The 15,318-nt window shown below is 40.7% G+C and overlaps 1 protein-coding gene across 1 annotated transcript; it reads right to left on the reverse strand.

The window, feature by feature from the left end:
- Window positions 1-2,462: 2,462 nt before the first annotated feature.
- On the reverse strand, window positions 2,463-13,521 carry vamp5 (vesicle-associated membrane protein 5). The gene is made up of 3 exons (XM_035786049.2): window positions 13,244-13,521; window positions 4,780-4,923; window positions 2,463-3,730 (listed from the first exon to the last, which is right to left on the reverse strand). Exons 1-3 carry the CDS (start codon window positions 13,244-13,246, stop codon window positions 3,530-3,532), a joined length of 348 nt encoding a protein of 115 aa, XP_035641942.1. The 5' UTR covers window positions 13,247-13,521; the 3' UTR covers window positions 2,463-3,529.
- Between the last annotated feature and the right edge of the window lie 1,797 nt (window positions 13,522-15,318).

Consider the following 15,318-nt stretch of genomic DNA (forward strand, 5'->3'; position numbering starts at 1 on the left):
AGAATAAACCATCTCTATTTTTATGTTTCTGTGACATTCAATTAATTAGTTATTTATTTTTACAATTCTAAGAGGCTTTTGGCGATCGTCTGTTGAATGTCTGTTGAATGTCTGATTGTCACGGTCGTTGTATGGAGGAGACCAAGGCGCAGCGTGGTGAGCGAACATAACTATTTAATAAAGAGAGAACACTGAACAAATCTAAACAAAACAACAAAACGTGAAGCAATATGGCTAGTGCAGAACAGGCAACTAGACATAGAATAACAACCCACAAAATAACCAAGGAATATGGCTACCTAAATATGGTTCCCAGTCAGAGACAACGATAAACATCTGCCTCTGATTGAGAACCAATCCAGGCAACCATAGACATATAAACCCCTAGACATACGAAAACTAAACAAACCACCCTTGTCACACCCTGACCTAACCAAATAATAAAGAAAACAAAGATAACTAAGGTCAGGGTGTGACACTGACCAACTTCACCTTGGTAGATATTTTCTCCTTGTTCTATCTGTGCTACACCACTGTCATTCTACCGGGTACCGTCATGTAAAGTCTGTCCATCTGATCACAAATGATGTATGGGAGGGGTTTAGGATAACAAGAGCTGGTACAGGGTTGGTTTGGTATTTTTATTGATAGTAGTTGAAATAGGGACTTGGTTATCGAGGACTGACCCTGTTTGCAACTGTTATCCTGTCAGCTCTTTTTCTCTCTGTCTCTCACTCTCTGTCTATTTAACTTGTCAGCAGCTCTCTCTCTATCAAATACAAAGTCCCTTTATGATGTCTAAATGTATATGTAAATTCACTCAATATGGGGCTACTACATGACAACTTTCGTAACCCTGTCAAATGCTTTTTATGTACAGTACATTGGACACCTTGACTTCGTCAATTTGTTTTGTAAACGCCTTATTTTAAAATGGATCAAATAAAACATTTTCCTCATCAATCTACACACAATACCCTATAATGACAAAGTGAAAACAGGCTTTTAGAATTTTTTGGAAATGTATTACAAGTAAAAAACAGAAATACCTTATTTACATAAGTCTTCAGACCCTTCGCTATGAGACTCGAAATTGAGCTCAGGTGTATCCTGTTTCCATTGATCATCCTTGAGATGTTTCTACATCTTGATTGGAGTCCACCTGTGGTAAATTCAATTGATTGGACATGATTTGTAAAGGCACGCACCTGTCTATATAAGGTCCCACTGTTGACAGTGCATGTCGGAGCAAAAACCAAGCCATGAGGTTGAAGGAATTGTGTTCCGAGACAGGATTGTGTCGAGGCACACATCTGGGGAAGGGTACCAAAACATTTCTGCAGCATTGAAGGTCCCCAAGAAAACAGTGGCCTTCATCATTCTTAAATGGGAGACGTTTTGAACCACCTCCTCTTCCTAGAGCTGTCCGCCCTGCCAAACTGAGCAATTGGGGGAGAAGGGCCTTGGTCAGGGAGTTGACCAAGATCCCGATTGCCACTCTGACAGAGCTCCAGAGTTCCTCTGTGGAGATGGGAGAAGGACAATCATCTCTGCAGCACTCCACCAATCAGGCCTTTATGGTAGAGTGGCCATTCGGAAGCCACTCCTCAGTAAAAGGCACATAACAGCCCGCTTGGAGTTTGCCAAAAGGCAACTAGAGGACTCTCAGACCATGAGAAACAAGATTTTATTTTCTGATGAAACAAAGATTGAACTCTTTGGCCTGAATGCGAAGCGTCACGCCTGGAGGAAACCTGGCACTATCCCTACGGTGAAGCATGGTGGTGGCAGCATCATGCTGTGAGGATGTTTTTCAGCGGCAGGGACTGGGAGATGAACGGACCAAAGTACAGAGAGATCCTTGATGAAAACCTGCTCCAGAGTGCCCAGGACCTCAGACTGGGGGCAAAGATTCAACTTCCAACAGGAAAGCGTCCCTAAGCACACAGCCAAGACAACGCAGGCCTGGCTTCGGGACAAGTATGAATGTCCTTGAGTGGCCCAACGAGAGCCCAGACTTGAACCCGATCAAACATTTCTGGAGAGAACTGAAAATAGCTGTGCAGCGAAGCTCCCCATCCAACCTGACAGAGCTTGAGAGGATATGCAGAGAAGAATAGGAGAAACTCCCCAAATAGAGGTGTGCCAAGCTTGTAGTGTCATACCCAAGAAGAGTCGAGGCTGTAATCGCTGCCAAAGGTGCTTCAACAAAGTACTGAGTAAAGGGTCTGAATACTTGTAAATGTAATATTTCAGTTTTTTATTTTTAATACATTTGCAAAAATGTCTAAACATGTTTTTGCTTTGTCATTATGGGGTATTGTGTGCAGATTGAAGAGGGAAAAATACAATCAAATCCATTATATAATAAGGCTGTAACATAACAAAATGTGGAAAAAGTCAAAGGGTCTGAATACTTTCCGAATGCATTGTACACACTCAATCAAAATGCTCCACAGAAATAACTTATCAACTTATTTTTTATTTTACAAATTGTGCACTACAGTTTTACATGTATTTGAGATGGTAATAGCTCATGGGTAAAAAAACAATTGGGAAAGGAAAATCAGTAACAAATAGGGTAATCTCATCCACCCGCCGGCTAACAATTGAGCATGAGGATGAGGTTACAAATAGAGAGGACACCAAAATGACAAACTCATATGTTAAGAAGATAAGTGAAGAGATGATGCAATTTCTCTGCAGCGGTTTTTGATACTGTACACATTGCTTACCTGTAGGCTAATGAATGACACATGTAACAGAGGCACTCACACTGCATTGCCCACAGAAACAAACTTTCCTCAAACATAAGTGTTTTGTATACAAATACAATTAAGTTTATTTTTTTTTTCCTTTTCTTATGTTTCTTTTGACCAGAAAAAAAGGAAGAATGACATGAAATGACTTACTCATAAAATGTCATGACAATTATAATTTTTCAGCTTACATGGAATACTGAAAGAAAGGATACACAATTCATCCAATGGTGATTTTTGCTTTTTAACATACCAAAGGCACAATATTTTTTATTTGAACTGACCAAACATGCACATATACCAAATCCTATGGTAAGGCTGAAGCCTTTCTGAGTATGAATGTTAAACTAGTGAGCCTGACCAACTACGGACAGTTGAAGACGATACTGAATTGGGAAGCAGCTGAGCTAGTGATGGTACCATTTCATTCAACGATCTACACACTGAGCACGGAGCCTAAAATGCTTCTAAAAATAAACAATATCACAAATTAAAAAGTTACGAAAAGTCAACCCACAAAACTTATATTGAGCTCAGGTGGAAAGCATGTTTGTGCTATCATCATACCAACTGCTTGTCGCTCAATGTCATGCCAAATGTTTGGTCCCAAATCTGGGACCAGGTTAATAAATCTATATATTCATCTACATGCACTATTCTTGTCTGATTGACTCCTTATTTCCGGGGAGGCCTCGATTGCCCCTGTCTCCATCTCCATCTTCCATCTTCATTTCCTCCATGTCCTTTGCTCTGACAGACAGTCTATGATCCTAAGGCCCTGAGGTGGGCTGCTCTACAGCAGTGGAGCTGTTTGAGCTGCGGTCGTCAGGTCCAAACGCTGTCCATACAACAATCCCAATGATGATGGCTGCCACGACAACCCCTATACCGGACAGCAACACTTTCATTTTCATGTGTTCCCACCACTTCTGTTGTTTAACTCTTCCAGCAGACTTTGAGAAAGCCTTACTCTGAAAACACATAATTATAAGATGTTAATATTAAGATAGTAGGATGTTAATACCAAGACTCTATGCATCTATATCTGTCAGAATATGGAGGAGGGGGGGTCTGCTTTATCCGTGCAATTGAGGTCATTGAGGTGCATTGTACATATTTTAAAATCCAGAAAGAACTATTCTGTCATGAAACATGACATTTTCTGACAAATTGCTAGACAGAAGCCTTTAGTTACAGTGCACACTATTTTCCCAATGATCTTCCAATGAATCGAGACGCTTTTCTTGACGCTTCTGTTTTATTTTTCCCAGTAACCGAGTCAGCCAGCCAGTCCTCAGATAACTATGGCTGTGTCCCATGTGGGCTCTAGTCAAAAGTAGTGGGATAGGGAATAAGGTGCCATTTGGGATGCAACCCCAGTCAGCCACCTAGCGAGTCCTCAGAGAACTATGTGGTTGTTGTGATGTAACAGCCTGGCTGGGGAGAAATGTGGGAAAGCTGTGACCTGGTTGGTTGACCCCAGGATGGACCATTACGGACATGCACCCTGTGGCACATCCTGGACACCCCTCTCTCTATACCGAGGGAGACTAGTGGGTTTAATTCATCTTACAACAATAGGAAATACCTTTCTAAAAATATCACCTTAAACCACAACCAGGATGTAAATTGTACATTATTTCCCCTCTCCAATTCCACCTAAAGTGTATTTGTAAACACCAATATGACATTTCCTGCCTATTCCCTGGACTTGTTTTGGACCATGGAACATTGGAAATCCCTTTCATGAGACACCAAAGCTGGAGAATCCAAAGGAGAACCCTATTGTTCTATTTGTGTATGATAGCATTGGAATCATCAAAGTAAGACCTTCAAAGTCTGTGTCTTCATATTACGAATGCTTTGTTTTAAGTGATGATTTGGTTCCATTAAAGACATATATTATTACATCTAGGGTACACCCCAAATGGCACCTTATTCCCGATATAGTGCACCATTTTTGACCAGAGCTCTCTGAGAATAGGGTTCCATTTGGAACATATCCATAAACTTCAATCACCTTCTCCAGAAGTTCATCGGCCCTGTTCTCCAGTTCTCCCAGCTTGCCTGACCTCTCGTCAGCCTTGTTGAGATTATCTAGCATGATCACCTTCACCTCTTCCACCTCCTCCTGGGCCTGCTGCAGGCGGTTCTTCCCATTCTCCTGAACACACAAAAAAAACGTTTGGGGTTAATGGAAGATAAATCATGGAACCACTACCAATTTGGTGTATATTTTATTAATGGTTTATTTGAATAGGGGTTGGTTTGAACAAATGTATTGACACAATGATTGAACAATAATCATAAGCACCATAGTGTGTGTACAGATGTAGGATCTTAACTTGAGCTAGTTTCCTACAGCAGGGAAAATAATCCTGCAGCAACAGTAAATGTGAATAATTATGTGGATTATAATTCATGGACATTTTTGTAGAGATTGATGTATTTCTCGTAAAAGGAATTTCAAAGTGGAAATTATAAACTTTAGAAGCCTTTTTAAACCCCAAATACACTAAATGTTTTACATTTCCTGCGTTGCAGGAAGGTTATCCTGCAAAAGGGTGATAAAATTAAGATAATTGAAACTGTAGCTCACGCATTTTTCTTTATAGATTTGTCCCTATCTTTGTGTCACCATGTTCAAGGTAATATTTTGTATTTCTTATGTTGTGTAACCTATGCAATGCTTAACAGTAGTGCATTGTTAATACAGTAACATTAATCACTAGTCATTTTGGCTGAGAGATTACGTTTCCATAGAGCAAACAAGACAGAACAGGAATATGTCACCCAACAACTGAAGTGGGGCAGGTTTTCCTGGAAATCTGGATTACCCTGTTTTCTGTAGCCTCTGAGTCTGTCTGGAGGAACATGGCGGCACCCTACAGCTCTCCAAACAAATGAAGCACTTTACCCTGGGGCAACGAAGGTTGAACAACCCACTGTGACAATGACACTCTTGGAGGCCACCAAAATCTATTATAAACTGTAAGGGCCGAATCCTAACTGTGATGTGCACACTTAAATCATGTATTGATATCAACGGAAGACGCAAATCTCAAGTCACTAAAAACGTAAACAGGATATTTAATAATAGGTTGTGCAGAGCTTGATTTATATCCTGATGGGACTGTCCGTGACCTTTTGCCCTCTGAGCCGGACAGGGAAGTGAGTGATTCAGGAGTCAAGGATGCTGAGTGCTCTAACACTAAAGCTCAGACACACCGGTAGGACTGTCAAACGTTTTCCCGCCGACAGTACTTAGCACTTCTGAACAGAATGTAGGCAGTCAATCTCTTTTGTGTTCATCGTTAGCCACTCAAACCAGATGGTGTCAGTAGCATTGTTTGGCCTTGCATGTCCGTGTGTGTTGCTTAGTTTACTGTCTAGATTCCAACGTTAGCTAGCTAGCTAATATGGTTATTTTGTAAAAAGCCATTGTTGAAACTTTCCAGGTGGCTATAGCTAGATAACGACCTACCAAGATAACAAAGAAACAATTCAATTCCCTCTCCATAATCCCAAATTGTCAGTGCCAGCCAATAGCCAAATGTTTATCTAGCTAACATTAGCATATCCATTGTGATTTAAATATAATGTCAATACTAGCTAGAGTGGTTAGCTGGCTTTGAGGAAGTATTTAGGTTTGTGTGCATTGCGGATTTATATTTATATTATATTTTTTATATATATTGGAGAAGCAGTTACTGCCTATCTTCACACTGTACTGTCTTTGGTACCACTTTTGTACTAGCAAGAGAAGGAATGGCCTCGCACTGTGAGTACTTCTCTGCAGTGAGATTCTCTGTTTCATGCAGGAAACCAAGAGACTGAACAAAACAAGTGCAATCTCAGCGAATCTGATGATTTCATATTTCACTGTCATTACTTCTTCGACACCCTTTCATACACACAAACATAGTGGGATATGACGAGGTTAGAACACTAGTTCAGTGCCCCCTGTGACAAGTTAGGACTAGCTGTTATAAGTTACTGGTCAATGCACCGTGAGTTATAGAAGCTTTAGTAAAAGCTGCATTTCTTTCCCATTTATATTCACTATTACAGCTGTCATATGGTGAATAATACTACATCTGGATTGTTGTAGTTAAATTGGATTGAGACATAAAGTTTGAGGATATGCATGGCACTGATTTAGTTCGCACCACCAGTTAAGTTTTAATAGCTGAACAATAGTCGGTTTAAAAAACAACTGGCGACAAAGTCTTCACACAGGAACTCTTGCCCCTTCCAGGAAATAGGAAATCTTAAGTCTTATTACATACAGCCGGGAAGAACTAATGGATATAAGACCAACGTCAATTTACCAACATTAGGACTAGGAATGCGAATTTCCCGAAGCGGATCCTCTGTTCGGACCACCACCCAGGACAATGGATCTAATCCCAGATGCCGACCCAAAACAACGGCGCCGCAGAAGGGGCAGACGGAGCGGCCTCCTGGTCAGGCTCCATAGACGAGTACATCGCTCACCGCACCAGACTATACTACTCGCCAATGTCCAGTCTCTTGACAACAAGATAGACGAAATCCGAGCAAGGGTTGCCTTCCAGAGAGAAATCAGAGACTGTATCATTCTCTGTTTCACAGAAACATGGCTCTCTCGGGATATGTTGTCAGAATCAGTTCAGCCACCCGGCTTCTCCATGCATCATGCCAACAGAGATAAACACCTCTCTGGGAAGAAGAAGGGCGCGGGTGTATGCTTTATGATTAACGGCTCATGGTGTAATCATAACAACATACAGAAACTCAAGTCCTTCTGCTCACTTGACCTAGAAATCCTTACAATCAAATGCCAGCCATTTTACCTACCAAGAGAATTCTCATCAGTTATTGTCACAGCTGTGTACAATCCCCCTCAAGCAGACACCAAGACGGCCCTCAGGGAACTTCACTGGACTCTATGTAAACTGGAAACTATATATCCAGAGGCTGCATTTGTTGTAGCTGGGGATTTTAACAAAGAACATTTGAGAACAAGGCTACCTAAATTCTATCAGCATATTGATTGCACGACACACAGGGCTAATACTCTCGACCACTACTACTCTAACTTCCCCACCCTCCCTTCGGCAAATCCGACCACGACACCATCTTGCTCGTTCCGTCTTATAGGTAGAAACTCAACCAGGATGTACCAGTGACGAGAACCATTCAACGCTGGTCTGACCAACTGAAAGCCACGCTTCAAGATTGTTTTGATCACGCGGACTGGAATATGTTCCGATCAGCCTCAGAGAACAACATTGACCTATACGCTGACTCGATGAGTGCGTTTATAAAGAAGTGCATTGGAGATGTTGTACCCACTGTGACAATTAAAAACTACCCTAACCCGAAACCGTGGATGGATGGCGGCATTCGCGCAAAACTGAAAGCGCGATCCACCACATTTAACCATGGAAACAGGTCTGGAAATATGGCTGAATATGAACAGTGTAGTTATTCCCTCCGCAACACAATCAAACAAGCGAAATTCCAGTACAGGGACAAGGTGGAGTCGCAATTCAATGGCTCTGAGATGAGACGTATGTGGCAGGGTCTACAGGAAATCCCGGACTACAAAAACAGCCACGTCACGAACACCGATTTCACACTTCCAGACAAACTAAACACCTTCTTTGCCCACTTTGAGGATAATACAGTGCCACTGTCGCGGCTCGCTAACAAATCCTGCGCCCCCCCTCCCTTCTCCGTGGCTGACGTGAGTAAAACATTTACGTTTTTAAACTTGTTAACCCTCGCAAGGTTGCTGGCCCAGACGGCATCCACAGCCGCGTCCTCAGAGCATGCACAGACCAGCTGGCTGGTGTGTTTACGGACATATTCAATCGCTCCCTATCCCAGTCTGTTGTCCCCACATGCTTCAAGATGGCTACCATTGTTCCTATACCCAAGAAGGCAAAGATAACTAACTATATGACTACCGCCCCATAGCACTCACTTCTGTCATCATGAAGTGCTTTGAGAGGCTAGTCAAGGATCATATCACCGCCACCTTACCGGCCACCCTAGACCCACTTCAGTTTGCATACCGCCCCAAAAGGTCCACAGATGACGCAATCGCCATCACGCTGCATACTGCCCTATCCCATCTGGTCAAAAATAATAGCTATGTAAGAATGCTGTTCATTGACTAGAGCTCAGCATTCAACACCATAGTACCCTCCAAGCTCATCATCAAGCTGGAGGCCTTGGATCTCAACCCCACCCTGTGCAACTGGGTCCTGGACTTTCTGATGGTCCGCCACCAGGTGGTGAAGGTAGGAAACAACATCTCCGCTTTGCTGACCCTCAACACTGGGGCCCCTTCTGTACTCCCTGTTTATCCATGACTGCATGGCCATGCACTCCTCTACCTCAATCATCAAGTTTGCAGACGACACAACGGTAGTGGGCTTGATCACCAACAACGACGAGACAGCCTACAGGGAGGAAGTGAGGGCACTTGGAGTGTGGTGTCAGGAAAACACCCTCTCACTCAACGTCAACAAAACAAAGGAGATGATTGTGGACTTCAGGAAACAGCAGAGGGAGCATCCCCCTATCCACATCGAAGGGACAGCAATGGAGAAGGTAGAAAGTTCCTGGGCGTACACATAACAGACAAACTGAAATGGTCCACCCACACAGGCAGTGTGGTGAAGAAGGTGCAACAGCGCCTCTTCAATCTCAGGAGGCTGAAGAACTTTGGCTTCTCACCCAAAACCCTGACAAACTTTTACAGACACAATCGAGAGCATCCTGTCGGGCTTGTATCACCGCCTGGTACAGCAACAGCACCGCCCTCAACAGCAAGGCTCTCCAGAGGGTGGTGCGATCTGCACAACGCATCACCGGGGGAAAACTACCTCCCCTCCATAACACCTACAGCACCAGATGTCACAGCAAGATCATCAAGGACAACAACCACCCGAGCCACTGCCTGTTCACACCGCTATCATCCAGAAGGCGAGGTCAGTACAGGTGCATCAAAGCTGGGACCGAGAGATTGAAAAACAGCCTCTATCTCAAGGCCATCAGACTGCTAAATAGCAATCATTAACTCAGAGAGGCTGCTGCCTACATTGAGGCCCAATCACTTTAATAAATACTTTAATAAATGGATCACTAGTCACTTTAAACAATGCCACTTTAAATAATGGCACTTGAATAATGTTTAGATATCTTACATTACTCATATCACATGTATATACTGTATTTTATACAATCTATTGCACCTTGCCTATGCCACTCGGCCATCGCTCATCCATATAAATATATGTACATATTCTCATTCACCCCTTTAGATTTGTGTGTATTAGGTAGTTGTTGGGGAATTGTTAGATTACTTGTTAGATATTACTGCACTGTCGGAACTAGAAGCACATACACTCACATTAACATCTGCTAACCATGTGTATGAGACCAATAAAATGTGATTTGAGGGATAGTCTGCTTATGGACTTCAGAGATATTTAACAGAGCTGGGTCTATATCTGTTATTAAATAACAGTAAATATAGTAATGTCATAAACAAACATAAAAATATCTAACCATTTAAATGTGGTTGATTGATAGGTTAATATCCTACACTAAATTATTACCCTGGCCCTCTGATGACGTTCACAAACCATTTTCAGGTTTGTATGCAGGTTTGGGGAGTAACCGATTACAAAAAACGGTAACTGTAATCAGTTACGTTACTAGCAAAAATGTTGTAATCAGATTACAGATACTTTTGAAAAACTAGATTACTTTGAGGATTACTTTTAAATTCAGAAAGCATGTCAACGACATTCAAATCAAAATTGAAAATCTAAATATGTTCAGCCTGAGCGTGTCTGACCACAAGTCAGAGACTACTATGATGACACGCTAAATGTGTTTGATGGATCGCGGGAAAATCAGGCATACGTTTTTGTAGGCTACAGTCCAAGCTATGACTTCCAATGGTGCAACTGCTGTTGGCATCCTAAGATAATCCAATTTGAATAAACGCTTGGAGGTAAGGACGACAGCAGTGATGTAGTCTATGGCGATACGGATATCACTTTTTATTGATATCCACATAGCGCATTGATGTGAATCACACTGCTGCTCTCATTTAGCTGGTGGTTGTTGTGGATGGCTGTTCACAAATATAAATTTGTATTTGAACCCAATAATGGTTTAATTAAAGAAGTTTAAGCTGCCTATCAATCATTGTTTTTGAAACCAGTGGACAGCCAGTGGAAAATGCACTCTTGCAACAGCTGAATAGTGTGGATCCCAGCCTATGGAATGAAAGTGGGGCTATGATTGCTCAATCTAATTCATTCTGAGAAGAAAAAATATCCATGCCTATTGGACACGTGCTCAAACTCGCACACTTTTGATAGATTTAAGGGGCAATCTGTAATTGCTACATCAATTTTAGAATAATAGTGAAGACAATAGAGTTATGAAATAACACATATGGAATCATGTAGTAACCAAAAAAGTGTTAAACAAATCAAAATATATTTCATATTTGAGAATCTTCAAATAGTCACCCTTTGCCTTGATGACAGATTTGCACACTCTTGGCATTCTCTCAACCAGCTTCACTTGGAATGATTTTCCAACCGTCTTGAAGGACTTCCCTCATATGCTGAGCAGTTGTTGGATGCTTTTCCTTCACTCTGCGGCCCGACTCATCCCAAACCATCTCAATTTGGTTGAGGTCGGGGGATTGTGGAGGCCAGCTCATCTGATGCAGCACTCTGTCACTCTCCATCTTGGTAAAATAGCCCTTAAACAGCCTGGAGGTGTGTTGGGTCATTGTCCTGTTGAAAAACAAATGATAGTCCCACTAAGCCCAAACCAGATGGGATGGCGTATCGCTGCAGAAATCTGTGGTAGCCATGCTGGTTAAATGTGCCTTGAATTCTAAATAAATCACAGACAGTGTCATCAGCAAAGCACCCCCACACCATAACATCTCCTCCTCCATGCTTTATGGCAGGAACTACACATGCGAAGATCGTCCGTTCACCCAGACTGCTTCTCACAAAGACAAAGCGGTTGGAACCAAAAATCTCAAATTTGGAATCCACACCAAAGGACAGATTTCCACCGGTCTAATGTCCATTGCTCATGTTTTCTTGGCCCAAGCAAGTCTCTTCTTCTTATTGGTGTCCTTTAGTAGTGGTTTCTTTGCAGCAATTTGACAATGAAGGCCTGATACACAGTCTCCTCTGAACAGTTGATGTTGAGATGTCTGTTACTTGAACTCTGTGAAGCATTATTTGGGCTGGTAACTCGAATGAATTTATCCTCTGCAACAGAGGTAACTCTGGGTCTTTCATTCCTGTGGCGGTCCTCATGAGAGCCAGTTTCATCATAGCACTTGATGGTTTTTGTGACTGCAATTTTGTTCTGTATTGACTGACCTTCCTGTCTTAAAGTAATGATGGACTGCCGTTTCGCTTTGCTTATTTGAGCTGTTCTTGCCATAATATGGACTTGTTCTTTTATCAAATAGGACTATCTTCTGTTTTTACCAAAACAAAGGCGGGGTGTCAGTTTTGTTATTGTTTCATCTGTTTCATCTGCATATTATCAAGATATTAAAGTGTCACCAACAAAAAGGTAAACAATAGGCCTATAGCAAATGCGGAATATGGCATACATTTTTCACATATAAACAGCACTTTTCAATATGGCTCAGAGCACGTCATTCCATGAGCGCAGCATTATTTTTCAACTCAAATCAATGAGCCCAATCAGTCCGCCATGACAACAAAATCATAAACAACAGAGTAGGGCTGGTGGCTAATAAGTCCTTGATTTTGGGGTTATGCTCAGGTGAAACAATTTGGCTAATCTATATTTCCAAGTCCTATTCTTGAAGATCAAGGGGTATAACATTTATTGGAATTACTGGAATTCTGATAGACTTTGGTTTTTATTAATGTAAAGATATAACTTGTAACTTAATCGTTTTATTGTGTGAAGTAGAAGGCGATGGGTTAGAAAAAGCCTAAATAACCAACCCATAAAGTAAAATGTAACATTCATATATGGCCAGCTATGTAAACTTCAACAAGTTAAGTTACTGATTACAATTTTGGACAGGTAACTAGTAACTGTAACGGATTACATTTATAAAGTAACCTACCCAACCCTGTCTGTATGAGATAATCTATTTGCATGAATTTGTTTGAATTATGTTTGATCTCTCATAAGTCAAATCCAAATCAAATAAAAACTATAAAAGGGAATATTTAATATCTAATTAACTGCATCACACGATGTAGGCTACATAACAGTCAAGTTCAATGTAGGAAAACGGTCTAACGCAATTCAAAGCCAGGCTGTAGCCTAATATAGGCTATACACATACAGTGATAAAGGAACGCTTCTTACATGTCTGTGCAATAATTATGAACACATACACATATATAAATATAGTATTTCTTAATCCTTTATTTGTCAAAAAAATCATAGAAACTTACCATTGCTTTCACGTTACTATCTCTATTCCCGTCGTAAAACTGTCACTGAACACAATGCATTGCGTCTTGGCATAAACTTTGTGTTCAAACAAATGTTGTCTTTATCCAAGATGATTTTCCGATATGTCAAACTTTTATTTTAACCTTATATCATTTGCAGTTGGCTACAGTTCGTTGCAATCTTTCTTTTCGTCGATATTCTTTATTTTTCCTGATCTACTCTCTTCCACTTTCACTGAAGTCTACTGGTCGGGTCGGGTGACATCCACCCCTTTTCTGGAAGTCAGCAGAACAGACCCGGTGACGTCGCGGCAGTAATGTCACTGAATTTAAATGTTGATCGGTAATATTAGATGCGTGATCATACCACATAAGTGAAAGGGAAAAACCGTACACCTTCCCTATCATTTGAAAATCTACAGATTGTACAGGCTTTTGACGAGTGTTATAGAGCCTTCATTATATATTCATATTCAGCCATTGCCTTTCACTTTCACCTAGGCTTACTATGCAGTGGTGTAAAGTACTTAAGTAAAAATACTTTAAAGTATTACTTAAGTCATTTTTTGGTCATCCCTACTGCCTCTGATCGGGCGGAATCACTAAACACAAATGCTTTGTTTGTGAATTCATGTCAGAGTGTTGTAGTGTGCCCCTGGCTCTCCGTTAAATAAAAAAAATAAAAAAATAAAAAAAATTGTGCTGTCTGGTTTGCATAAAATATTGAATTGGAAATTCTTAATACTTTTACTTTTACTTTTGATACTTAAGTACATTTGAGCAATTCCATTTACTTTTGATACATAATTATACTTAAAACCAAATACTTTTAGACTTTTACACAAGTAGTATTTTACTGGATGACTTTCACTTTTACTTGAGTCATTTTCTATTAAGATATCTTTATTTTTACTCAAGTATGACTTTTGAGTACTTTTTCCACCACTGCTACTATGACAGTCTAATGAGTGGGCTACATGACCATGATTTGCCTTTTTAGTAGAGGGGATTGAAAACAAAAACTGCATTTTATGACAAATTATGACAAATTGGCCCACATTAACAGGCTCCAAAACTTAAACAATGGGTTGTCTGTGTTCACTGTCAGCAACGGTCAGGCTCTGAAAAAAATTAGTTATTTATTATTTATTTATTTTACTAGGCCAGACCTGACCAGTTAAGAACAAATTCTTATTTTCAATGACGGCCTAGGAACAGTGGGTTATAACTGCCTGTTCAGAGCAGAACAACAGATGTTTTACCTTGTCAGCTCAGGGATTTGAACTTGCAACCTTTCGGTTACTTTCGGCTCTAACCACTAGGCTACCCTGACGCCCCAGTTATGGACTACCAACTTCCATCCCAAATTCCTCGTGCTTCTACTGTACACCCTGTTCTGTTAATACTGCATTTCAATTATAGTTTAACTCACAGCCTTAGTCTGTATTTATTCAGTTATAATACATAATAAATAACGTTCACCATAAGAGTTACAGTTGATGTAAACCTACATTCCACTTATGACAACTGACATAGCAGTCATAATATGAAACTTTCATGCAGGACATCTTGGAAAGGAAGGGAGGAGTGGGGTGAGAGAGCACAAACCCCACAAAAAAATAACAATCAGGAAATTGAAAGTGAAGTAATACATGCGAGAGGAAGTAAAACTTTTCTCGCAGTTAAATAAACTTAAAAATGTATATTCCATTTGGTAGGGAATTCACAAGTTTTCAGTAGGAAAATGCAGTCTGAGTAATTTGATCACTGACCTGAATGCACATTCTTACATTATTTCATCATTACAACTATTTCCATCAAGGTTTTGTGACATGAAACCAGTACAGAAACATGCATGTGAACGGAAACCACACTTTTTGTCTGAGTGCACTGTGTACCTGTAAGCTTAGTATATTTGTAATTAAGGTCATGCAGGAATATCTGTTGACCTCCATTTTACCAATATGACATTAAACCAACCAACACTAACGTCATGTTTTCATACATTTTCATTAACTGTCCTTTAACTGTAATAAAGAAATCATAAATGGGTTACCTGGGAAGGCAGGATTTTC

This window comes from Oncorhynchus keta, chromosome 14 (genome assembly GCF_023373465.1).
Source record: "Oncorhynchus keta strain PuntledgeMale-10-30-2019 chromosome 14, Oket_V2, whole genome shotgun sequence".
NCBI lineage: Eukaryota > Metazoa > Chordata > Actinopteri > Salmoniformes > Salmonidae > Oncorhynchus > Oncorhynchus keta.